This window comes from Strix aluco, chromosome 4 (assembly GCF_031877795.1).
Source record: "Strix aluco isolate bStrAlu1 chromosome 4, bStrAlu1.hap1, whole genome shotgun sequence".
Classification (NCBI taxonomy): Eukaryota; Metazoa; Chordata; class Aves; order Strigiformes; family Strigidae; genus Strix; species Strix aluco.
Window position 1 is genome coordinate 19,603,829 of NC_133934.1, and position 26,280 is coordinate 19,630,108.

Consider the following 26,280-nt stretch of genomic DNA (forward strand, 5'->3'; position numbering starts at 1 on the left):
AAGATAAATTTACCTTCAAAAATGTATTCATCACTCTCTTCAAAAGTAAAGCCCCAAAGCAAAATGCACACAGTTGCTAGCAGCTTTAGTTAAAGCTAAAATTAGACATGCTGATTAAGTGGATTTTGCATAACCTTAACTATTAATCCTTCATATTACTCTTCTTTTCCTTGAAAAATCTTGGAAGTACCAATAACCTAAAGGTTTATAGAATCACTTTTTAATACTACTTAGTTAAGATTTAGTCCTTTGTATAATAGTTACCATTGGCACCATCTTTTAATAGCCCAAGATTTCTAACATGCTCTTGCTGAACAAAACAGACATTTTCAATTCCAGGGAAATAATGGCAACATGCATAGAGCAGGAGAACTTTGATTTAAAGAATTAAAAAAATGTACTTACAAGAGATAAAATAGAACTAACAGTAAATTAATCTCTCAGTTTCACCCTTTCTTTAAACAGTGTTCTTTTCATGCTTGATTCTCTCCCCTTACATTTTCTTTAACTCAGGTCCTTATTTTCTAACAGCTAGATTGCATCCCCATCTTACCTGGCTAAGCAAGGCATAAATTACATTTTCCAGTGAGACCAATATGGGATTTGAATCCAAATCTCTTTCTGAAAGCAGCCCCTGTTTTATAGATACTTCCTCTGAAAAGGTGAGATAGTATTGAGTCTTGGATCATTCTGTTGCTGTTGGAGGGAAATTAAATTGCTACCTTTAAAACTTGAAATCATTCCTATTCTCAGATCAGGACAAGGAGGGATGAGGTAAGTTGTTCTTTGTGAAGTGGTGCATCATTGCAAACTTGACTCTTGTTTAGGGCTGATCCTGCTAACAGAGGGTGCTCTCCCTGAAGATTTATCTAACACATTTTGCTTCAGATTTGCTTGAGGCTAAGAGTGCAAATATTGTTAGCTACCCAAGATCAGCCGACACCTGGAAGCTCATTAGTTTACTGTAATTCCTTTGTGTGCCCCAGCCCTACCTCAGCATTTCATAGCATTTGCTCATCTGCCTTTTTTTACAAAAAGTAATCAACCTTCACATTTTGTAATAATTAGCATTTTATGATATTTATTTTTTTAACACCAATAATTCAAAGAGAGTTTTGTGGCCTCAGTGATGCTACTTCCTTCACTTTAGAAATAATTAACAGAAATTTTTTAAAAAATCAGTTATTATATGTAGCTGGTAATTATAGTTCACACCTCTGTTTTGCCAGTCAAGCAATTAAAAAAATCAATTAGAAGGCAAATTATTAATAAATTGAGCACTAAACATTTTTACTCTTTTATATCAGTTAGGCTTTTTTCTTTTGTGTTCAAGCATTAATTCATTAATTGTTTTAATTGTTTTAAACTTCATCAGCAGTAAACTCAGAGCAGCTGACAGTTGTGTTTTGTTTATATATTTGATCAATACAACCAGCTGAAAACTTTGAGATCATTGATCATGTCATGTTCTGCTGAGTAATTGGCCAGTAAAACTGGATATTTGTAAACTGATGACTTAGTGGTTCAAGGGTCAGTCCAGTAAGAAACCAAAACTGGCTAAAACAGACTTTCATTTCCTCTTTGTCTTTTTCTTCAGTAGGTGGTCTTCTGGGTGATCCATGGTCTCATCTCCAGTCTTCATGATATTTTTCCTCTTTATTAATGATGGATTGTTGTTCCATAGATCACCTTACTCTGCTGCCTGTATGGCATTGTAAAAGTACTAGCAATGGTATTCCAGATGGAGAGCATAGCGACATTTATAGTTTTCTTAATGTTTTCTTTCTGTCCTTTTCAGTTATTTATGACTTTGTCAAACTTTCACCTTCATAGCTGAAATTTCTCAGATATGATCATTGACCAAAGGTCAATTTTATTGTAGGTCACTCATTAACTTTTAGAAAAAAAACCATTTTATCCAGTTTTGTGATCTTAAGTCATGTAACAGTTTGCTTTTTCTTATATGAAGGGTTGTGGATTTTTTTTCTTACAGCGTTTTAAGCAACACTCACATCTGAAGACTTTGAAATTTATCTTGGAGAACACTTAGTATAGACATGTTCCTTTCAGTGCTTTATTACCAGTCTATTCCTATTTGGTAGAGTTGTACAGATTATCCAAGCTATGTTTCTTTTTCACTGGTATGGTCCATGTGTGGAAAGAAACAGAACTTTAAGAAACAGATGGAATTATGCGATTGCCAGTGTTTGGAAACCTGAGTTATTTTTCTCTCCTCTTGAGGAGGTTCCTGTCTCAGAAGAAGTGCACACAAACATTTCTCTCACTAGATGATGCAGTGACTTCACTTTCGAAAGTAGCATCTAGGAGAGACTCCATAATGGTTAAAGAATCATAAAGAGAAGAAGTGAGTGGAATAAGTGAACTCATGGGAGGTTACAGGTATGAGATGCTGTGAGTGGGATAATGACATTACTCCATAGGTTTCCCTGAATTAGTCTCAAATACCCAAACATTTTTTTGGCTATTTCCAGCTTTCCAAAAATACTTTCCTTCATTTATCATAATGATTAATATCTGCACTATATATACACAAATATAGTTTGAGAAGAGTTTCTATTCAAGTTTTAATGATTATTAAGAGGATAAATTTTCAAGTGCTAGTTGGGTAATGACTGAGATAAACCACAATGGAAAAGCATAGCAGTGTTTTGATGCTGTCCAATGAAAAAGCTATTGTTTGCAGATAAATTTGCCACATCTGTTAAAATTCTAGTCTTACAGTCAAATACTTCTCCACTTTCTTAGTAGATTGTGATCACAACTCATTTCAAAAGCAGTTATAATTATGTCTTTCATAAAAATCACCTCTTTCCCCTACAGATTCGCAGGAGAAATTTGAATGATAAAAAGGTAATCTCTAATGTCATTACAGTGTTCACCTTTGAATTGGTTGTATACTGAACACAAGACTCTATGATTTCCTTCTCCACAGGAGCTGAGATTCTGTAGTATTGACTTTAATAGGCAATCATTCAATGTTTAAACTTTTGAAATACAAAGTAAATTTAGTACAGGAAACTTGCTATTGCAAAGTTATGGATGAAAAGATACATTTCAGCATCCACTCAGCAGTATGTACCGGTTACTGCATACGAAATGTTCAGAAGGGCAGAGCTGGAATACGTGATTTTGAGTTTCAGGTATTCTTTCTGACATTTTAACATTTGAGTTATAAAGCTCCATGAATATCAGTTTTTGAAGCAATGTACAAAGTTTCATATTCTGTTGAGCATTTCTACAGACATGGTATCCAGAACAAAGCAGCACTGTAAACTTACTTTCAGTATGTTCATAAATATGAAAGACAATTAAAGTTAACAAAAAAGCTTCTAGCTTTCCATTTTTATAATTGTATATTATAAAGCAAAACATCTAACTGCACATTTTCCTAACTCTTCAGAAATGTACTCAGTGCCAGGTAATTCTGCAGAAGATGTGAGAAGGTACAGATAGATATTGTCCCCTGAAAAGGACGTTTGCCTGATGAAAGATCTAAATGTTTTCCTGATCCTGATATTGATCTTTTGTATGGCTTTCGAGAAATCATTTCTCTTTTCTCTAGGGACTCTGTTCTCCTGTATAGCGTCTTTTCAGGCACAGGGAAAGATCTTTGCATAACAGCACCGGAACCTTTTGCACTGGAATGGTTACTGTGTTGTGGCAGGACACAGTTGATATCAGTTGATTTTTTAAGGATTCTTTGTCTTTGGACAGTGTTATTTCCTACTTATTGTGTTCTCCTTCCATTGTTTCATCTGTGAACTCGTCTCATTTGAAAACTCAGCACATTCAAGGGAAAAATAATTTTTTAAAAAAAGTTCAAAAAGTTAATATCACCTTTCTTTAAACAGGGGAGAGAATAAACCAATGCCTAGCGAAATTAATGACTGTAAAGTATTGCATGCAAATAATGAGGTATTGCCAGAAACAAAGGATATACTAATCACAAGATCTTCTTTTAAGAAAATATTCCCAGCTTGCTTTGTCATGCTGACATTCTCATCAAACTTTCCTAGGAGAACAAAGGTTTTGTTTTGTTTAAACCTTCTCCTTGAATGGCAAAGGTATGCTTAAAGCACTAATCTAGCTGTATAACAATTGCAAGCTTTATAACCAATAGCACATGACAGAGCATGCTGAGATACACATCTTGAGTCTGTTCTAGGCATCAATCCAAGACTGTGCTGTAACTGCAAAAGAAACACAGAACCCACAGTCTTTAAAAAACCCTTAGAAATCTTATATATAGCATATGTTAATGAGGACTTGGCTAATCTTGATTGGGAGAGGGAGAGTGAAAGAAAAAATCCCAATCCCTTTTGCAATTCCTATTTGACATCCCATTGCCATAGTGAAAGTTCATCCATTTTGAAAGAAGACTGAGAAAATAGCTTTTAAAATATCAGTTACATTTGTATGAAAAGAGACATTTTGTTCAAGGAAAAAATTTAGGTACCATTCATGTGTTATATTTTCTTCTCCTTTTATTCAAGTTGATTAAATGATTTTTTTTTGGTAAAAGACCTGATCTAACTTCCAGTGACTTTAATGGAAAGCTTGTGTTGATTTTGTTTGTAGAGTCCAAAATGGGGATCTTTTTGTTTTCTACTTACCAGAAGTGTGACAGAATTTGCATTTTTCCACTGCACTCTGAGGAATTCCACCCTAAGGAAGAAAACAGTGAATATGGAAAGGTGAGGTTTAAAAAGCAGAGATTATTATGACTTATGAAAAATCTTTTTTTACTGTTGAAAATGGATAGATCCGTTAGAACCAAGGTATTTTGTCAGAATGCAGCATTGTGTTACACTTTTTATCAATAAGATATCTAGAATACCAAAAAAAGGAGAGGAATTTATAAATTCAGTGCAGGATAGCCAATACACGCTGCTTATGACACTCATCTGGTTAGTGAGAAATGCATGTTCTAACCTGACTCAGGCAAAGTAAGAACTGGGCTCTTTTCTTACATATTTTTAGCAAATATTTCAGCTAACGTGTCTAATAACGATTGCGTCTATTCCTCATTGTTTTGGACCATGAGTCTGACTGCCTTTTTCTTTTCAGTCTCTAATTTGTCCTGGTATGGATCAGAGGTGTCTGAAACATGAGATTTTTGCAGGAAGAAAACAAGATAGCTTTAGCATCTCCAGACACTAAAGGAGCAAATCAGAATTGGGACAACAACGACATATGCTTGTCAGCATACCTCTTGCCCTATCTCTTAAGATTCATTAAAATTTGGACACAGTATAAGCCTAGGAAGAAACACACTTTACCGGAGCTCACTGAAGAACTTGTTAGAGTTTGGTTATGTAATGTGCCAAAGTTTCAGTCCACTTTGAGAATGCTTCAGGCCCTCTCAGCTTCTTTTCATTAACTGGATTGGGCTGTTTCTACAGAGATTGAGCAGGCTCCATGCTAGAGTTCAGAGGCCAAGCAAACCTTTCCCTGACATTTTCCTACTGCTGCCAAAGGTTGTTTTAAAAAAACCAGACACTAAAATCAGGAATGCAGGCCAGAAGCAGAGTATAAAAATAATTGATAATCAGTAGAGAACACTTTGCTGCAGAACTTGGAACTCAACATAAAGTTACTCAGTCTTTGGCAGGGAAACAACTGAAACCAATGACAAGCTGTAGTAATAGCCCACATAAAAGGTAACGGCTTTCTATTGCTACAACTTCTTGCCTTGGCTCAGACTGAGAAGAAAGTGATGTCGGTAGCAGCACCACCAGTAGACAGTTTCTAAATGCATTTCATAAGCTGCTATATTTATTCTGCTAAAATAATGGTAATTTACAAAATCTGCTTTTCAAAGGCTAGAAAATAAAAGGGCTGTTGTGTCCCCCATCCCAATCTATGTCATATATCACAATGTAGTTTTTTATTTACATAGACACCCACTACTTTTCTACAGACCTGTAAGGAATGTAAGGAGCCAGAAAAATTTCTAAGAGCTCAGTATGTATGTTCACCCATCCTTCATATCCTCACAGTTTTAACTATTGCCTCCTACTGGATATTGATCACTCAGTAGTCAAAATCTTTAATACAACAACCATTACTAGGTCTATTCACAAGTTTAGTTTGAAAGAGGCAGTTAGGAGAGAGAGATACAAAGGAATTGGATCAAAAAATAGACTTGTTTATCCATAAACGCCACTTTTTTGTTGTGTGCTTATAAAATTCTTTAGTATTTCATCAGAAGTGGAAAAATGTATATGATTTCATCTACACTATGCAACTGTTCAGTTTTCTCTGTGCCAAACTAAAACATGAGGAAAGATCTAAAGAGCTTAAATTGAATGAGATGATACTGTATTCATCCGTGTGACTTCTTTGTTACGTAAACAACCTTTGTGATGATAAAAAGGTCAGTGCTACACCATTATACCTACTGTATTCTTTAATCTTTTTTTTTTATTTATTTATGTGTTTGAGAGAGTTATGTTAAACAGTTGTATCGATTTTTTTCTTTTGATTCTATTGGTTTAGCTTCAGGGTCAGGTACATGTTTTGTGATATTCCCAGAATAGCATAATCCTGAGACATCGCTCCACATCTGTAATACTGTTTGGAAGACCAAAAAAGTATATATAAAGCACAAGTCGTTTGAAAAATAACCTGTATTTACTGAATTACAAATAGGTATTTGGATTACTTTGTCAAATTAAAGTACTGCTGTGCTACTTATCTCCCTTTCCAGGTGCAAGCAGTAGTGTTCACTAATATTTTGCAGGATAAAAATGAAGAGTACAATGGATAGTATTTCTTGCAAAAGGAAAAAATATTTACAGCATAATGGCGTAACACAAATCTTTTGAAAAGTAATATCAGCTACTGTCTCTCATAGTGTGCTGCTGCTTAATAGTAGATAGTTCCATATTGCTGATATAGGGAAGTGAATTTTATGTAAATGAACTAATATAATGGGATTTCTTAATCCTGACTGGTGGAAGAAGCTTTTCAAGCATATTTACTAAAGTCATAGTCAATGTCATTAGTTATAATCGGTGACATTAGAAACAGCATTTCTATAAGAAAAGAAAATGAAAGATACAGTTTCACTGCTATAAAAACTAGTTGCACTATTTCTAGCGAATTCTGAAAACAAAATGTAGAACTTTACAGGACTTAATACATATAAATGTTGAAATAATTTGTTTTAGTCAATATATCCTCAGTATAAAAATTGGTCTGAGCAGAATCCTTTCCTAGTTCATTCTATGTGTGTGTTAAAAAAATAAATTAAAAAAAAAAGTAGAAAGGAAAAAACAAACAGTAAAAAGTGTTAAGAATTTTTCTAGGTTATTAGTGTTTTGGTGAGAAAACCTGCATAGAATTGGGGGGGGGGAAGTGTTTCTATGATCATTCAGTTTTAAAACCAGGTTTATCTGGAGGTTTTGATTTTTGGCTTTTTTTGTGGTTTTATGCATCTTGCTTAAAGCATTTCCCATAGTATCAGCATCTGTAATGTGTCTCCTTTGAGTATATTCTCTGGTGCCTAATATTATAGTTGCACCTACTTTTCAGGCTTTCCATCAGTTGCAACACCAATATCAGTCTATCCATTTATTCAACCATATATTCTCACAAATGTTAGTTCTCTCTCAAATTTGGTTGGTGCTGACTAGTGATTTCCACTGATCTCAGTGGTGGGTTGATAGGCAGACTGTGAGGACAAAGCTTCATCGTCCCTGTAAGAGTTCAGCCTTCTCGGCAACATTTTTACCCACTGTGTGATGTGGCGGGAGCACATGCCTCTGTCTCCTAGGAGTGCAATGGCAGCAGGGTCTGAGACTGGCTGTGTGCATGGGATGGGGGCTACAGTCTCCACAAGCTCTGCCCTGCTTTGGCAGCTGCTTCTTGATGGCATGTGGGGTCAGAAGCAAGCAAAAAAAAATCAGTGCTCTGCTGGAAAATGTTTAAGTTGTGTCAGAGTGGGAGAGTAATACAGACATTATGTATATAACCTCCCAGGAATAATACCCAAATGATATGACATGTTTCTAAGGGTAAATATGATTTAGCTGTTAACAAGGGAGAACTTTCAGAAGCATCAAAACAACCAGATACTGGGCCCACATTTTCAAAAGAGTCAAATTTGACCTTTAGATTTGTATTCATATGGGAACTTAAATGATGTTCCAGAGTGAGGTAACCCTTGGATAAGATGCTGGGATTTTGAAGTGTAGATACTGTAAAAAAATGGGGCATACTGGTTTTAAAGCACAACTTGGTATGTGCAGTGAAGATTACATGTACATGATTTTGAAAATTCAGCTGTGTAGTGAAATAGCATACAGATTCATGACATAAATAGGGATGCTATACTGCTTTCACACAAGTGTAAGACTTCTTTGCCTTCTATTTTAAAAATGTTAAGTTTAGTTTAAAATAATTCAGATGTGTCATTCTAACCAGTTGCAGCCAATCTGATTAGGTACAGCAGATAATTTCCTGGCAAAATCATATCAAGCAAGTTTGCCAGTAGGTAGCTCTATAAATGTCTTGAAACTCTCAATTTCTGGAAAATGTAGGCAGCTCTCCCTGAAACATCAGTGAAGGGGTGCTGTCTCAGCAAACAAGTTGCATTCACAAGGGACCAGGGGATCTCTCTATGCTTCTGCTATTTTTTGTGTTGGTTTTCACATATATATCCTCCTTTTTTTATCCTGACATTTTTGCATGATGGCTCATTGTTTTTAAGCTTGTTCACCTAGAAGGTGAACAATCCAGAAGCGTGGAATGACAGGACATGCCGAGATATAAATGGATATCCAAATGTATGGTTTTACATGAAAGGGCTTTTGCCAGGTTTTCTACTGAAGTGTGCAAATTTAAAGCTGTGGATCAACGCCCTGCTCTCTGCACAGTCAGTGTTGGGTCACAACGCAGTGACAGTGACAAACTCCTGAATGGCCAAGCCCAGTTAAAAATACTGTATGGAGGCACTCAGCAATAAAGGACAATGCCTTCAACAGCCAAGAGCTACCAAGGACTTCTGAAGACTGATGACCAATACAGAAAATCACTTTGCATACGTACTATACATCCTAATGCTGTGCCGTGCAGAATTGCCGAAACTGTTTCTGGTACAGGGAGTGATGAAAGACTAGTTGGGCATCCGCTATAGCTCATGTAGAGTTATTCCCAGCAAGATTAATTTGTGTGAGCTCCTCAACTGGTATTAACTTGCTCACAACTAGCTTTAGCTCTCCAAGATATTGTGCACATATATCTGGTATTGGAAAGCTCATGGCATCTGGCATTACATCGGCAATTTCCTCAGCAATATCAAAAAATTCAAGCTGCATGATGCAATTACCAGAAGCAGTGGGAAAATATTTTATTTCTTCTGTCTCATGCTCTTTTATGGTCTTTTAGCTAGTGGCTCACTGTTATGTCATTCACTTCATGAAGGACAACACTGTTTGTTAAACAGATAGCTTACTTTGAATTTTTCTTCCAGGAAAAATTCCATAGTTGCAAAATCTCTAACCATCTGACTGACAGTCTGTTTTTCCAGTGCCCAAACTAAATGCAGAAGAGAACTGATGGTTGTAGAGCTGCTTTAAGATGAGTCATTACTTCTTTGCTTATTCTTTAACAGTTTTGCCCAAATCTCACTGTTTTTCTCTGCTGCTCAGCTACAGATTCTTGCCTAGTTTTCCTGATGTTCTTAATTTTAAATCTCTTCCAGCATTACAGCTCTCCAGATTGTTACCTGTTACCATCTGTTGATTTTTTTACCCAAATATTATTCTTGTTCTCTAAACTGAATCTCATTGCAATATTCTGCCTGTGTTTCTAATCTTCCCATGACCCCTTGTATTATTTCTCCATTTTCAGCAGTGTGCTCAGCTCCTCCTAGTTTAATAGATCTGCAGAGTTCATTAATGTACCATTTACTCCCTCTTCTAGCTCATTATTGAAGCTATTAAATGAGATCAGAAGTAATACTAATCTTTGTGTACTGCACTAAATGCCTCCCTTCAAAGTTATTGTTTATCATTACCCTTCATTGTTTGTCATCACCCTTCATTTCAGCCAACATGATAGTTCATTTCCAATTTGATTTAAGTTTGGGAACAGAATTTTGACACATTGGAGATGGGAGAAGAAAGGCTAATCAACGATCCAGCAGAGGCTTCTAATTAAGGCTCAATTTAGAAGATCAAAGTTAGGAGTCCTCTGCTGCAGCCACAGTGTAAGGTGAAAACTGTCTCCATAACTTAATTGAGAACACCTTAAGCTCAGTGCTAAAATATCCTAAAGAAAACAGAATACTGCTAAAATTCAGACATGTGACAGTATAGCTTCTGCTCTTTATTCATTAATTTTGTATTACTATTAAAAAATCAAGTTTGTCTGGCAGACTTCAAAGTGTTTTAGTAAATTTGTTTTCTCAATATCAGTTTCATTATGTTGCTGGGGAGGGGAGCTAAATTTATGGATAGCAATTACAAAGACAACTCACAGAATGTGAACTTCTATCTTTGGCTGTTTCAGAGATGTACAGTCTTGCTTCCAAAGCAGCTATATCCTTCTTTTCCTGCACAGTGTAAAATTTCAGGAAAGAGATTTTAATTTTCACAACCACTTCAAAGTTTAATTTCTAAATTCCATAGTAAATACTATTAAAAATATTTATAATATGTCATTAGGAAACTTCGACGCAGTCAGGAAAAACTCATTTTGACAAGATACAATTCCTCTGATAATAATTAATCCCACATGACTTAAGGGCCTGACACTAAAGCCTGTTCATCCTTCACCTTAATATAAACCTAGCATTTTATAAAGTTAGGTTGCCAACCCTTAGCATCAGGGCCAATTACTCTTGGTCTTTATTGACTTGCCAAAAATATCTTTGTCCAAATACATTTGGATATCCAAGAACTGCTTGATTTTTCCTGGGAATACTTGGCTTGAGCTCATTTAGTTACATATAATCTGTGTCAGTGCAAATATAAAAACCCTAAACCTAGTCTGGAAAAAATTTGCCTCTAGATAGAACTGAGATCCGTTATAGTTTTGTACTTATATGTGTGGAACAAAATGGGACAGTAAAATATTGAAATTCAGGCTGGGGTCAGTTTTTTTACTAGATGCGGGGAAAATTATCAGAGTAAGAAGGTAGGTACATCCTAGGGACCATGACATGCAGTGGATCTAGTGGAAATATAGTTGCAAGTCCCACTACTGCAACAAGGAGTGGGTTCATGAGTCCAGAAATACAACCAGAATTGGGGTCACAAATCTAGAAATTGGGTTGCCAGAAGTGTTTGAGATTAGTTGCTATAAACTCAGCTTCTCTGAATTTTGAAGCTCTGCATCTTTCAGTATCTGCCTACTTATCTGGCATGGCCTGCTATCTCATTACTGTGAAACTGCCTTAACCTCTAAGGCAAATTTTGTTCACTCTTCCCCAGACTGCTTATGGAATATTTTCCTCCCACTCAATCTCTTCTAAAACCCATCTCTGTCTCTGTTGATTCCTGCTAGGGAATCAGCAGTGACACTTTTTAGTCTTGTTTTTATGGTTAAGCATTTTTATAAAACTTTTTATTGGGTTTTTATTGCTACTATCTCCTGTCTGCCCATCTCCCCCTATTATTGAGTTACATATTTATTATATCTCTTGTGAAATTGAATTGTATGATTTTTCTGGGAGAAGATTTAATGTTACTTACATTTTCAAAGGTACCTACCAATAACATTTAATGATGTAAAAAATATGCATTATCACTCTGGTTCATTAATACCTATTAATCATGATTTAAGGTGTCCCTGATGAGTTTTGCTGTTAACTGTCCAATGCTTACCTTCTTGCAAATGAAAACCTGAGGAGGCTGCTTCAACCAGAGAACATTAGCTAGTTCACTGCATCAATTTTTGGTCATCTGTATAAAACACGTAAAGGATACATATGTTTGCCTAGACCATGTGTCAGTGTGTGTTTTGGGAACAAGTTAGTATGTTGTGCCTCATTTCCCCCTTTGTTCCTTTGTATTCAAGGGGCTTTTACCTTTTCTTTGAAAGACACTTGAGGAAATGCATGCCTGCTGTGAAAGCCTGCTTTATTTTGCATTGCATCTGCACTGTCTGGTTCTGCAATGTGCACTTTGGAATTAAATCAGCTTCTCTACATCTCTACAAAGGATTTTTTTTCCTAAGAATTTGACTCTTTCATCGTGTATATTTCTGGCAAAAGTATGTGCATTAACTGTATTAGGGGCTTTTCTGTGTATGTTAAGGTTTGCCTTATTTTTAATATCAAAGAAAATATCACTTACTTACATGTATAACGCTTTGCAGGAGCAGGTCCTCACCCAGAAAGATTTCAAAATCGAAAAGGTGCAAGAAGAGTAAAGAAGAAAAAATAGTAGTGGTCATACATTATTGCCTAGCAGTCCAATATTCGAAGATGCTGACCTTGGCAAAAGCAGTGTGGATATAGTATTATAATAAATGGGGGAAAAACTCCTGTAAGCCCCCCAAAAAATTGCAGTAGTGCCATCTAGTGTGCCAGGTGTTGAAGTTTTATGGGAAGGGACAGTAAACTACTTTCAGCTCATCCCACTTGTTACAGCCTTACCCTGACTTGTCCTCCTGCTGCTGCTCCTTTCTCAGCCTGCTGACAGGAGAGCACTAACTGCATTGACAGAAGGTAGAGGAAGAGACCTGAGGGCTGTTATGCAGATGCTGATTCTGGCACACATGCCATAAGGTTGTCATTGCTGCTCTAGAAAAAATGAGCATCCATGGGATTTTAAAGAAGGAAAAAGATAGCTGTTCTGTCTGTACTCCCATACAAATCTTCTTCTTCTACTCATTGGTTTCCACTGCTAAACATGTAATGGCTAAAACATCCTTTCCCACCTACTGCAGGCAAGTTGTTTTGGTGTTGGGAGAAAAAAAAAATAAATTGGATGCCAGAAAAGAAGAGGTGCTGCTGGTTTTTGAAGTTTACTGAAAGGGGTGGTGGCTAAAGGATTTTGTCTGGTGGCTAAAGGATTTATGTTGAGTAGAGGGTCCACAAAGTCCTTTGGTTGGGAAGTGGGAGGTGAGGGGGAAGGAAAGGGGAACAGGCATCTGTTCTGCATACTAATGCTTTGTACTAGGTGGAGCCTTCTACCGTGACCACACTAGGCTTTTCCACTGCTGCCTTTTCCACTTTCACTGTTAGCTGACTGAACCTCTCCACTTTAATCCTGAGATATGCAAAGTGCATGGCTTACCCTTCAGTGTGTGAAGCTGCACAGGGTTTATTTTTGTCTTCAGTATAGAATCTGCTTGTAACAAGTGGAAGAGTGATCGAGCCAGATACCGTTGTCTGCAAATGAAGCCCACATCTCCATAGCATTGCATAATGCTGTGTATTCGCCTGTCCTCTGCAGCCGGTGCCAGAGGATATTGCTTTTCCAGTTGGATTTGCTTGGGGTGCAGCAACAGCAGCATATCAAATTGAAGGTGTCAATTTTTAGCTGCTAAAGTATTAAGGAAGTTTTAAGTGAACAAGAAGTCTGGATCCAGGAAGGAGAGTGTTTGATCTTTGCCTTGTTACATAGATGCTACATCTGATGCAAATCAATGTAGCACTTCTGATCTGAGCAGTAAGAGGAGAGTAAAAGACGTTTCAAATCTCAGAAATATGGCTAGGTAATGGAAAAGGAGGAGGAGCCTTTCACTGGCTATTGAGAGTGGGAGGAAAAAAGCAGATATAAGTAATTTTCCAACTAGTTCTTGAGTATTTCCTTTCTCTAGAGCTAATATAATAGATTACTATCAGCTGTTCCAAAACTGGATGGGAGAACTACCTCATCAGACATTAGTACTCGCAAGTGGTCCTCAGTTAGGAATTAATCTCCAAAGATTACAAAAAATAGTGAACTGAGAGATTAACAGTTAGACCTCCCCAGGGACATGTATCTTGTTCCCAACTGAATGAAGGTGCTGATAAAGTGATTTGCCCAGCGTGATATGAAAATATGTGGCAGACTAGGGAATGTAAACCCATAAGGTACAAAGACACCTACAGCCATACCGCACCCTGACCCCCACCAAGTTTATCCCTTCATGAATGTGTGTTTACAGACCTTTAAAATACATATAGATCTGATTTTCTCATATTATACCCTGCAGCATACAGGCACTTAACTCCCATTGATTTCAGTACCTAAATGGGAGTTGTAGATCTAAAATTGTCTTTGAGGATGTAGCCTTTAGGTCTTGGTTATTGCTGAAAGCAAGAGTACTTGCCCATGCTTGGTACCTTTTAACGAGCTCAGTTAGCTTTACCTAATAGACTGAACAGCTCACTGTTCCTGGGGAATCAATACTCTGGGCCAGAGTCTAACTCAAGTCCTGCAATACACATAGCTCTACTAACTAACTTTTAAAATGTGAATTGTGTGTGCATGTAGAATGACACTATAATTTCCTGTCTTTTGAGTGGCTAGATGTGCAACTGTAATGTTCTCTTAATGTACTTTTAATGAGCTTTCCTAAGGCTTCTGAGTGGGAGAAATGTAAAAAAAAAAAAAAAAAAAAAATCTATAATGTGGTCTAGACACTACTCAGATGACCCTTTTCCCGCAGAAGTAAGAAGCTCAACAGGGAATTCCTCCTCTTGAAAGCTTTGGAAGCTGTGCACCTTCCAACTTGGAGGCAGCATGATTGAAGCAATAGTAGAGTCCAAACTCAGTTGCTGCACATATCACAAGATACACAGTGGATGAGGCGAGGGCTGACAGGCTACTTTATTTTTTACTGTCAGCTATGTATTTATGCACAGCACAAACTTCTTCACTCTATATTTCAAAGTGCTAAAAAATCATACCAATTGTGCTCTGCATGCTCAAAGTGCAGATTTCAAAGGTTCATGACTCAGTCAAATCAAAATCAATTTGCACCAGAACACTCAAAAGCACTTCTTCTTACTGAGGGCCATTTCTATGCTAAATTTCAACTCTCTGCTTGATTTATTATATTTTTTTTTTTGAGAGAGGGAAAAGTTGCAAAAAATTCTTGTAATGGTAAAAGTGGTTTTCTTCACTTCTTTCATATGCCAAATAGTTGAACTGCATTAATTCAAAAAAAATTTCACCTTTTGGGCAGAGACCAAGCCAAGAAAATTTCACTCCAAAAGGTGAAAGCACAACTGAATTAGAAGAATAGCTAACTTGGAAAAGTATGTGAAAACTTAAATACTCTGATCAGTAATATTCCTGCTTCACTAGCTTCGGTTAAATGGAAAAAACATTCTGTCTTAGTCCATTGTAATAACTGCAGAGAATGGGGAACATGCATCACGTTTCATGATAATTTATATTAATTATTTGATGACATGTTATGTGGTTGATTTGGCAGCTACGTCTCACCTATGTGTTTGAAATGTAAAATCAGTTCCTCATCACTGTTCTTTCCTGGTGCGAAAGCTCGCTAAAGCTCAGGGTATGTCTACACTATGAAGTGCTGTGTATTGTGGAGGTTTCTGAGCAAGCTTGGAGGTGCAAGCTCGGTTCACTGAAGCAGAGCAGAGAGAGCTCTGTGCAAACTAATTGTGGCTCAGCAGGATACATTAGTGTATGTGGAGCTTTCTGCTGCCTTGGCTAGATTGCTTCCTACACTTTATTTAGCTAGGTCAGATACTCTACACTGTACAGAGAGGCTCCTTAAACAGCATGAGGAAAGCTTGAAAGTGGATCTGTTTGCTACAGCCCCAGCCAGGGCTTTATAGTGGCTAATGACCACTGGAGTAGTACTGTCATACTCTGCTGAAAATCAGATGCTTCTCCTCCTCCCTCCCACCTCCTTTGCTGGAGGAAGGCAGACAAAAAAGAAATCATTCAGCATCTGCTCTAGCTGCTGATTCTTAAATGAAGGTGTGTTAGGTGCCTGTTGTGGAAGCTTTTGGTTTCCCTTCACTCATACTGTAGTGAAAAAAGATCTATATCATGTCAATATGGTTCAGGAAGCCTGCTCTTAAAGGCTTCTATATTCTAGGTACCACAAAAGAATTACTGTTATTTGTTATTTCCTGCACTCCTCTAAAATGACTGTTTCAGCAGGCATATTTGAAATCAGAAGCAGGATATAGAAAACTTTTAGTACTGTATTTTTCCAAGGACCAGACAAACAGAGCACAAAGTCTGTGATAAAATCTGAGATTAAGAGAAACTTAAACTGTCTGGATCTAAAATTTGACCTACTCTGAAGGTTGTCCCATATAAGAGTTTAATTTACTGACCAACCAAATGTAGATGTATCAGTGTTCGTGTGCTGCAATAAAATTCTGTAAAGAACATGAAATGTGACAATGATCTTTGAAAAGCTAGGTTATAGAAGTGATATTACAGATTTTAGTAATGCTTTAAATTAAGTGTCTTCAATATGCTTAACCTTGCATTAAACTTAGATTTAATAAGACAGATGTATATTAAGTACTGAATATACTTAAGGGAGCAATCTTGCGTTGGCAGGGGATGGACTCAATGACCTCCTAATAGTTCTCCATCTCTAATTTCTATGATACTAATTGATTATTAAAACACTTTTATTGAGGATTGATATGTAGCTATTATATAGTTATTAATCTTACAACCCAACTGATATTTAATTTATACAGGATTTTAACACGCAATGTCATTTTAGTTTTTGAAGAGTAACCCTGGAACAGTGCATTCACTGGGGCTCTGAAAAATCTTGCTGATAAATGAGGTTGGCCATTTTGGGGTTATTTGGAATTTTGTGATAAAATCACACTTTGCAGGGGTGTAAGTTTACAGAGCTCTCCATATTAAAATTGAAATGTTTGCCTCTGCTACAGCATTGCTCTGGAAAGACAAAGAAGCTTGTCATGAAGAAAGGTGCATTTATTTGGTTTAAGTACTATGTGATGTTAGTACTGTGTTATCTCAAACGGCTAAATTTTGAGTATTTTAAAGATAATCAGTCTATCTCAATTTTGGAATTGCAAAGAAATTCCCCAAAACTATAAAGTGAAGAAAATGGTGCAGGGGTTTTGAGCATTCAAAATTCATTTCTGTGAATGTTTGGCTAAGCAAAAAGCAGAAGTTTTGCAGAGCTGTGTTATTAATTCAGCTTGTATATGCCTAGGGCCATGGCTCATAATGGCATTCCTTTCCTTTTAACAGACTGTCAGGATTTTCAAAGGACATCCAGAAAGCCATAAGTGCCTATTTGTTGGGTGTATTTCTCATACCCTAAAGGTTTTCTTTGATATGGACTGATCTTTTACATTTATGAATGGAAGTTGCATTAGAAAATGCCCTTTGTGAAAACCTGTAATATCTCAAGAGTTGCAAACATCTAATTTTTGGCTAAGGAAGTATGAAGAGTGTCAGAACTCTGAATGCTTTTTAAAACAGGACTTTTAAATAATTAGCAGCAAGAAAAAAATGAATAAATGCAAAACCTACTGCAAATACATACTAATGCTTGAAAGTTCCTAGTTACTTGAAATGATATAAGGATTGGGGAGGGAATACTGCTCATTTTGCTCATAGGATTTTGAGGGGTTTGTGCCTACTTTGTGGTAAATATTTACATTCAACATATGTCTTTTGATGTCAAAAGTGTAACGACCAAGTTTTGTTTTTCAAGCAGAAGGCTGGAATGCAGATGGAAAGGGCCCTAATGTCTGGGACACATTCACCCATCAGGGAGGAGATCGAGTTTTCAAGAACCAGACTGGTGATGTAGCTTGTGGCAGCTACACTCTGTGGGAGGAAGATTTGAAATGTATCAAACAGCTTGGATTGACTCATTATCGCTTTTCTCTTTCCTGGTCACGTCTGTTACCTGATGGGACGACAGGTTTCATCAACCAGAAAGGCAATTGTTTCTTAAAAATAGAAGGTTGCAGCTTTAATTCAAGGTTATTGCTGCAGTCTGGCATAATTAATCCAGTATGCTATTCTGCAGTGTAGCTTTGAAATTGCAACTTTTTTCAGAGTAATTATGGGATGATTTTTTATAGGTTTGCAACAACTTACTAATTAATATTCTAGATCCCCTTGGATAGCACAGTCTTTTGGGATAGGATTAGTATTATGTTTCTTATGTATCTTTTTGCTTACTCCAGTTTTTTTAATTGTAACTCTGAATCATTTTGCTTTATCAGAATGTTTATACTTACAGGGATCCTAGCCATGAGGATATTTTTGGATGGCTTACAACAGACAAGTATCTTATTTGGCGAATACATTTAGATAGTTTATCAGTATACTCTGATGTACTGAACTTCACATCAACTATTTTGCACTAAGAGGGACATGCTTTTCCCAGATATTTTCTTTAGCAAATCAGAGGGGATTCTTCAGACTCAGCTAGGAACTGTGCTTAGTTCTGTGACAAACACAAGACAGTCTCTGCTCCGAAGACTTTTCACAATCTCAGCAGACAGTGTAAAAGCGAAAGGGGCTACAGCACATCATAAGTGACCTGGTCAGATTGCTAGAAGTCAGATATAAAAATTGTTACACTTCTGATTAGTTTATTTTAATTCCATTAGTATAGACTGGGGGAAAGATTAAGGTCACTCACTAGGAAAAGATAGGAAATGACAGCTTTGCCTACAGAATGTAGGGAATGAAAGAACGAAGAAATAAAGAGAATTGTGAAGAATAAAAGCAACTGAAACTGAACCAGAAAGGATGGGAGAATCAAAGGAGTTGGCTGAGGTCTCTTGTGTGCTGGGAAGATAATGTTTCGAGGAGAAAAAAGCAAAGTAGATTTGGATGAACCTCTGAATCTCAGTTCTGTCTCCTACTCTTCTGAATCTCAGTTCTACCAAGAAGATATATATCTTTATACTTCTGGGACAGTGTTTGCCTTGGCAATTCTTTTCTTTCCCTGGTTTGAAGATTGCAAAGATGTAAGACTACAAAGGGAAAAGATTCCTTAGAAAATGTTCTTCAGCTTATACTGATCTGTATTAGGAAGATACCAGCAGAAGCAATATTCTTCTTCAGAATTTTGGTCATGTAGAGTTTGGCTGTTCAATAGGCAGCAGCCTGTCCTCTGTATCCTGCAGATTACGGTTTTCACCAGAGAGTGGAGGAGCCCTTGTTTCAAGAATTCAGAAAGGGGGGCTGGTGAATCTGTTGTAAACAGTCCAACCAGCCATTTTCCCCTGCAGACCATGACAACAAAAACCAGACCAGCATCCCGGAGAGTCTTGAATGAAAGCCTTTCCTTTGCCACCAAAATTTACAATATGCAGCCCACTTTCACTGGCACAGCTTGCCCTTCCCTAGGAATGCTTTTTGTGGTGTGTTGAATTTAAATTTTGCTGAGTCCTTGTGGTTTCCTTCCTGTACTGATATTCCTTCAGCTGGGGCTGCAGGCACTGTACAACCCCACAGAGCTGCCTACTGAATGGGCTTTGTTATTTAGACATCAGAGTGGGAGATAGCAAGCAGACATTCTGAGTGCACTTGGTAAGGAAAGCTAAAATTTTGACAAAACTCAGCTGTAATTTCATAACATGTTCACTTGATCCCCAGTATAAGCAGTTGCCTGATTAATATTATGAACTTTACATTTAACGAAAGGGCATTGGAGGAACTCCAACTAGGCCAGCTTTCATTAGGCAGGAGTTCACTTCTCTTGTGCAGTGATCTGTTGAAGCAATTGTAACTGCATAGCATGGAAAGGCCATCATCTTCTATATAAACATTTTTACAAAGAGCATGTGAAGAATTAGAAAGCTTAGAGCAATGTCCTTTCAAATAAAATCATTCACACCAACTGATTCACTACCAATTTCACACCTAAGACATAGGACTTTTGAAAACCTTTAAAAGCATTCTGTTTCTAACTCAGTGGGGGTAAGGTCTTTTAAAGCAGTGATGTTGTAGGTGTATTGTTCCCAAGATGTGTCAGGTTTTAGGTTAAAATTTACACCAACTTTGTTTTTAAAGTATTTCTGTACAATTATTTTTACCCTAGAAGGTGCCGTGAGAAGAAAAAATTAGCTGTTAAACACCAGGTGTCAGCGTGGAGGGAGACAGAAGTAGATGTGGGGGTATTGAGTCTGGGAGGGGGGTTGATGTTATGCCTCGCTTCAGCATGAAGGTTGGGAATCATGATGGGGAAAGAAGATGGCAGAAAGGAGAAAAGAACAATCCTTCACTTTCTTGTGACAAAATGCTCCTTAATGTCTGTAATTCCTAAATTTTGGGGTGTATCCACAAAACCCTTATATACACACTTTCTCAGAATGTTTTCTTCTGTACTTCTGTTTCTATCTGACCCACAGATACAGCCATAGAAACTAAATCAGGCTGCTCTGGAAGGTATAAGATAATCTGGAAATTTGGCTTGACATTTACATTTTTCAGGGATGCAGTTCTATTTCTCTTCATTTCCTAAGACAAAGCATAAATCTTTTCAAGTTTGGTGTTAATTGAGATGTAAAAAATGAATGATAGCTGGTTGCACTTAAATGTTATAAATTGTACTAAGTAATTTAGAATCTGAAAATTAGAATGAGAAACTCTAGTGTCTTCTAGGCAAGGATTACTCTCAATATAGTAGAACAGGATCCTGTACCAGGAAAGGATTTTTTTTTTCCCAGTTTAAGTTTATGTAGTTTATCTTGTAGTCCCACCAGCAAACAGTTAACACATATCCAGTTCCACTGAAGTCAAACAGATCCCTGTACTAAAGTAACAGTAACAAAGAGTATTTACTCCTAATTGCTCCTGTAAATTGCAAGAATTTGCTTTACAAAGTTTAGAATTCTGTTATATTCTTTCCTCTTTTACAAAGGTGCCTTCTCAGGGACAGGCACATATCTCCTCAGAATTTAATGTGTTTTTCTGGTGCTGCATTCAGAAGGAAAAGCAGACTACCTGTGAGATTTATTGTGAAATACTTTGTAAACTTATTGAGTCTTGCTGTGCTAAAGGATGTGTATGCACCTGTTTGTTTAAGAGATGGCACTGTCTAAATCTGGGATTCATAATTGATTGCTGCAGTAAATGTCTTAAAAAGGCATTTGACAGAAATCCTTGTGATCAGTCATTTGAAATTAGGATAATCTGAAGTCTAATACTGTCCTTTTAAGAAGAAGTGGGGTTCTTTGTTGGCATTTTTAAATATCAATACATAGTAAGCTGAGCGTGAAAATACCAGGGAATATGTTGTACAGTATCATAGAGACATATTTACTAATGAACAGGTTTCCTGTTTTGGATTAAACAAAATCTCTGGTTCTGAAACTGGTAAGAATAATAATCTAAACCACACCTAACCTCCTAAGCATATATTTTGTTAAGATTTGCAACTTACTCTTCTTCCTCCTCCTTTCTGATGTGTTTTCAACTTTAGACCTTTCTCAGTTCTAGGTTTCAACACAGCAAGGCCTTGGGATAAGGGATTTCATAAGCACCTATGTCTTATTAGTATATGTGGTAGTATAAGACCCATGAAATTTTTATGAATTTTAAGTTTCTGAGATTCTTAAGCACTTTGGCATATTTAGCCCAAGTCTCTGAAGCAAAGGCTGACTGATTTCTACATTCCACCAGCACAATGGAGACCTATTGCTGGCTGGAGCCTCTTAGCTTAGCAAATAATAATTCAAGGCCGCTGTTGGCCTTTTCCAATTACCGCACTCAACCGGATAGTTCAAGTAAAAGAGCAAGCTAATTGATACTCTTTGAACCAGAGTTTATGATGTGTTTTGCAATATCTAGTGTTTTCAGAAGACTTAAAAGCAATTCAGTTGTGTTTGGATGTAAGCAAAATTAAAAATACCTGTATGAGAGCTTAAGGTATCCTGATATTTAAACTTACAGTGACCTCTCAGCGGCATAAAAATAGTCCTTTAGGAAACGTATTCATGTCAGCCACTGCTAAATCTGAACAGAGGGTGAATTCATTTTAAGCCTCTAGAAATACATCCCCAGTACTGGCCAGCTTTAACAACACATCCAGGAAATTAAAGTTAATCTCTGTCTTATCAAAGGGGGACAAGCAAGGTTGGAAGTCATGAGCTTTTGGAGAGGTGAGCTAATTCCTTCTTGCAATTAGGGGGACTGAACAGTCTGCAGCAGTGACAGTGTAAAAGGAAGAGAGTTGGTTTCTTGGATAAACTATTGCCAAGCTATTCGAGTTTGTGGCTAAAGAGACCAGTGCCCTAAACTCCATCTAAAATCTAGTAGAGCCCAATGAAAAGATCATATAGATCTAATGAGGGAACCATTGAATTCACACCATTGCAAAATATTGAATGCATTGACAGTTTCTTCTTTGTCATGATGCTGGTGCAGACAGTGATGGAGAATGGAACAGTCTAGAGGAAACAGCTCACCCAGCTATCCAAGTTCAAATCATAAAAGATCAGCTTAGTTACCTTGCTGAGTGTGGCACTAAACTTTTTAAAAGACACAGTTCTCAGGGAGAGAAATACTTTCATTAGAACAAATCTACCTGTCAGGCTCTCAAGTGTCAGGATTTTTCCAACACACTTGCGTCTTGTACATGCAGCCAGGCTGCCATTCAGGCATTTAAATGAAAGGATTATGTTTTCATGTGACCAGCACCCATCAGAATTATACTTCTTCTAGGAAGTTGCTGTCCACTGATCTATTTTGAAAATTTGCATCCTCATTTCATTTTATCTGCCTGGTTGGAAGATTTTGTGTGCTGAGCATTTTTGCCAACTCTGGGGTCTTGTAACAGTAGTCAGTATGCAGTTGAGAGGAAATATTTGCATCTCATAACAGAGAAAATGTGCAGAGAGGTTTCTTCATGTGTTAAAATGTAATAAAGTTATTAAGTTAACCCTTTTTTTCTTTCTTTTAATATTTTCAGGAGTCAATTATTACAGCAAAATCATTAATAACCTGGCAAATGACATCCTGTTCCCTGTATCACTTTGGCTTACCTCAGTCCTTAGAAGATGAAGGTGGCTGGAGATCTGAAAAGATCATTGAGACCTTTGATACTCATGCAAAGTATAGCTTCAGAGCATTTGGAGACTGAGTGATCACTATTGATGAGCCTTATGTTGTTGTTATGTGTGGTTATGAAGAAGGTATAGCCCCAGCATTGGTACCAGAGCTTACTAGGTAGCTTATAATGTGATAAAAGTTCATGCTAAAGCCTGACACAGTTATGATAAGATATTTGGAGAAAACAGTGTGGACTTGTGTCTATAGCTCTGAACTCAGATTGGTAGAACAAATTCTGTAACAGAGCAAAAAGCAGCTAAAGGGTACCTGTCCTTTACCTGAGATGGGTTTGTCAGGACAATATTTACTGATGGTGAATATCCAGCCATCACAAAGTCCAGATTTCTGCAATGCATTCAAAGCAGGGTTACTTATCATTAAGGCTTCTGGAATTCACTAAAGAGGAAAAAATTATAATCATGGGTACTGCTGACTTCTTTGCTCTGAACTGTTAAATTTAAGACCAGGAAAATACAGACAAGAGGCTAAGTGTTTCAGTGGACTGTTAAGCTGAGCAAATAATGGATCCTTCTTGGCCTGTTGCAACTGCAAGTTGATGGCTGGCTGTAGTACCACGGGGTTTGCACTGACTTCTGTGTTATGTCAAGGAATGACCTAAGGCTCACAGGACATTTTACCACCATTAGCTGGCCAATGAGGGGATCTAAATAATACTGGTGATTGGGGTTTTTTTGAGGATCCCATCTGGATGGCATAAGACATTGTACAAGATATAAATAAACAAGTCACCTTGGGAGTCTTAATCTAATTTTTGCATACTGAAAATAAAAAGTAGAAGCCTTAGTGTTTTCCTATTGCCTTTGTATTTGATAGCTATTTTACAGTTTGAAATGACACACCAGTGTTATATCATCTTTAGAACTCCAGAAATAATCTTTCTGATGCCAGCAGTAAGGCTTTCCTGGCATGCATCTACTCCTGGCAATGGGATGTGTGGTGACTGCCAGTACCAAGGGGTTAAGGAGCAGTGACAATAAGCAGATGCTAATGCAGAAAAGATATTTTAGTCTTCTCATTAAAATAAGTCATTTCACTGTCTTCATGGATATTTGCACAGTTTTGCTTTTCCATTGTTAGTCATAAAAGGTCAGCTCATGGAAAATTAAGTTAATAGGGTCAGTGCAATTTGATGAAAACTAGTTTTAGTTTGTAGCTTAGAAAAGAGAGAGGGTAATGCATCTGATTTTATGGGCTTTCTTACATCTGTTCTGAATAAAACTTCTGCTCTCTTGTTCTAGGATACATATAATAACCCTATAATTTACATCACAGAATGGGTTTTCCCAAAGTGACCCTGCTCTACTTGATGACAGTCAACGATGGAAGTTTTTCAGGCTGCGTTTACAGGAAATTTAAAAAGGTACCATTTAAAATGATGAAAGATCAGTTGTGCAAACTTAATATAATTTTATTTTGTGCTTGTTTGCATTTAGCAGTGACCAATGATTCTTGAAGCTAAAACTCATGTAAATCAAAGTAGAGTGATGTGATTAGAAAAAAAAAGTTTAGCTGAAAAGAAAACAAGTCTTTTTAATCCTGCTTTCCCATCCTGGGATGGAAACAGATGAAAAGGTCGTCCATACATACATTATTTCTAAACTCATTTTTGTAGGGCCATAGTTCTTCACTGAGCAAAGCAACCACATTGATCTTCAAAAGTGCTTATCATTCATACTTCTCATTGTGAATGATGTAAAGTTGAGTGCTCCTGAAAACCTGACCATCTCATAATATCCTTACAGAACACAACCTCCCATACACAATGAGGTCAGTGTAATAATTCATTCCTGTACAGGGTCATTAAGTCATTATAGCTCAGATTTTGCCTTTATATCAGGATGGCCTAAAGTATTCAGCACTGGTGAAGCTATTTTTAAACATGCTTTACCATTCATTTTGGTAGAAACAAAGTTGATCTAATTTCTAATCTGGAAATTCCTTCCCTACCTTCATTCTATTGGTAGTATTCTCTGAGGTTACTTTACAGGGAGTAGATCTCACTATATATCAAGTGAACTATATTTTAAAATGCCAGTTCATTTAGATAACAGCTAGTCTCCCTGTTATATTTGTGCAAAGTGATCACGATTCTGAATGTCATATCATAGTTCAATAGTTTTTTGAAGCCATTTTGCCATCTTCATGCTTCTTTTTTACTTTTGCTGTTTATATTCTTTATTTTATCCTTACTTTCATTAAAATGTTCATTTAAAAGCTACCTTTCTATGTTCTTCCTTTTCATTTAAAATTGCAATTTAGACTTGTCATCCATGACAATTAACTTCTTTTCTTCAACTAAGTAGAGGATGCAAAGGACCATTTTCTGACACTGAAACCAACTGGTAGGGCCTACTTCTATCTGAAACAGGCAGATCATCTTCTAGCTGTCTTTGGAGAGCACTTCCTGGGCTGTGCCATATCTGGCCCCAAGCCATGTCTGGAGAGTAATAGTTGGCATGAAGCAGCAGTTTTGTCCAGGAATTTTGTTTACGTATAAGGTTGAGGAGAGGATTTCTGGATTTGACTTTCTCTGAAGATGTAAAGAAATGAATAAACATCCAGTTCTCACTGTTTGTTGAAATGGGGTTCATTTCCAAATCTAGTTGTTTTACAATGTACAATGGCTTGTCTTGAAGTAAACGTTTAGGGTAGGTCTAATGGATCACACCTTAGTGCATTCGTTAACACAGTTCTCTTCATGCATAGGAAGGAAATGAAGGGGTCTAGCTCTGAGGTAGATGCTTATATGGGAGACATCAAGAACAAATGAACCTTTTCCATTTTTTCAGTCCAACAAAGCTTTTAAACATGTATGCGGTCTGACTATAATCAGTGCAACCTTACAGAGGTTTAGTTACATATGCAGTTTGACATTAGTTCGATTGATGTTTATCATTTTTTCTAGTAAAAAGCATGGTGGAACAGTGGTTGAAACAGGTCCCTGTATGCAAAGATAATATAAACATGAATTCCATCAGCTGTAAGGCACTCTATGAAGAAATGCCAGTAACATTATGCCCATGTAACTTCTCTCCTGCTACTCTGAGTAAACAGTTTGTTAAGGCCACTCCATATGTACTGACCCACAAATGAGCAACCCATTTCAAGTTTTCATCTCAGATATCCTGTGAAGCAGGATATTTGAAGATGTTCACTTTATTCAATGCCTAAATGCTTAAGCATTTATTAAGTGTTATGTGAAGCAGAACAGTTTAATTGCTCTGCATAGTCTACTCTACAATAA

The 26,280-nt window shown here is 37.0% G+C and overlaps 1 protein-coding gene across 1 annotated transcript in view; it reads left to right on the forward strand.

Moving 5' to 3' along the window:
- LOC141922128 (cytosolic beta-glucosidase-like) overlaps positions 1 to 24,392 on the forward strand; it is a 44,916-nt gene extending 20,524 nt beyond the window's left edge. The window contains 11 exon segments of the mRNA XM_074821262.1: positions 13,428 to 13,500; positions 17,659 to 17,886; positions 22,876 to 22,921; positions 22,923 to 23,110; positions 23,113 to 23,190; positions 23,193 to 23,238; positions 23,240 to 23,340; positions 23,343 to 23,465; positions 23,850 to 23,926; positions 24,275 to 24,306; positions 24,308 to 24,392. Of these exon segments, the coding sequence (XP_074677363.1) occupies positions 13,428 to 13,500; positions 17,659 to 17,886; positions 22,876 to 22,921; positions 22,923 to 23,110; positions 23,113 to 23,190; positions 23,193 to 23,238; positions 23,240 to 23,340; positions 23,343 to 23,465; positions 23,850 to 23,926; positions 24,275 to 24,306; positions 24,308 to 24,392 (1,077 nt within the window).
- Positions 24,393 to 26,280: the final 1,888 nt, after the last annotated feature.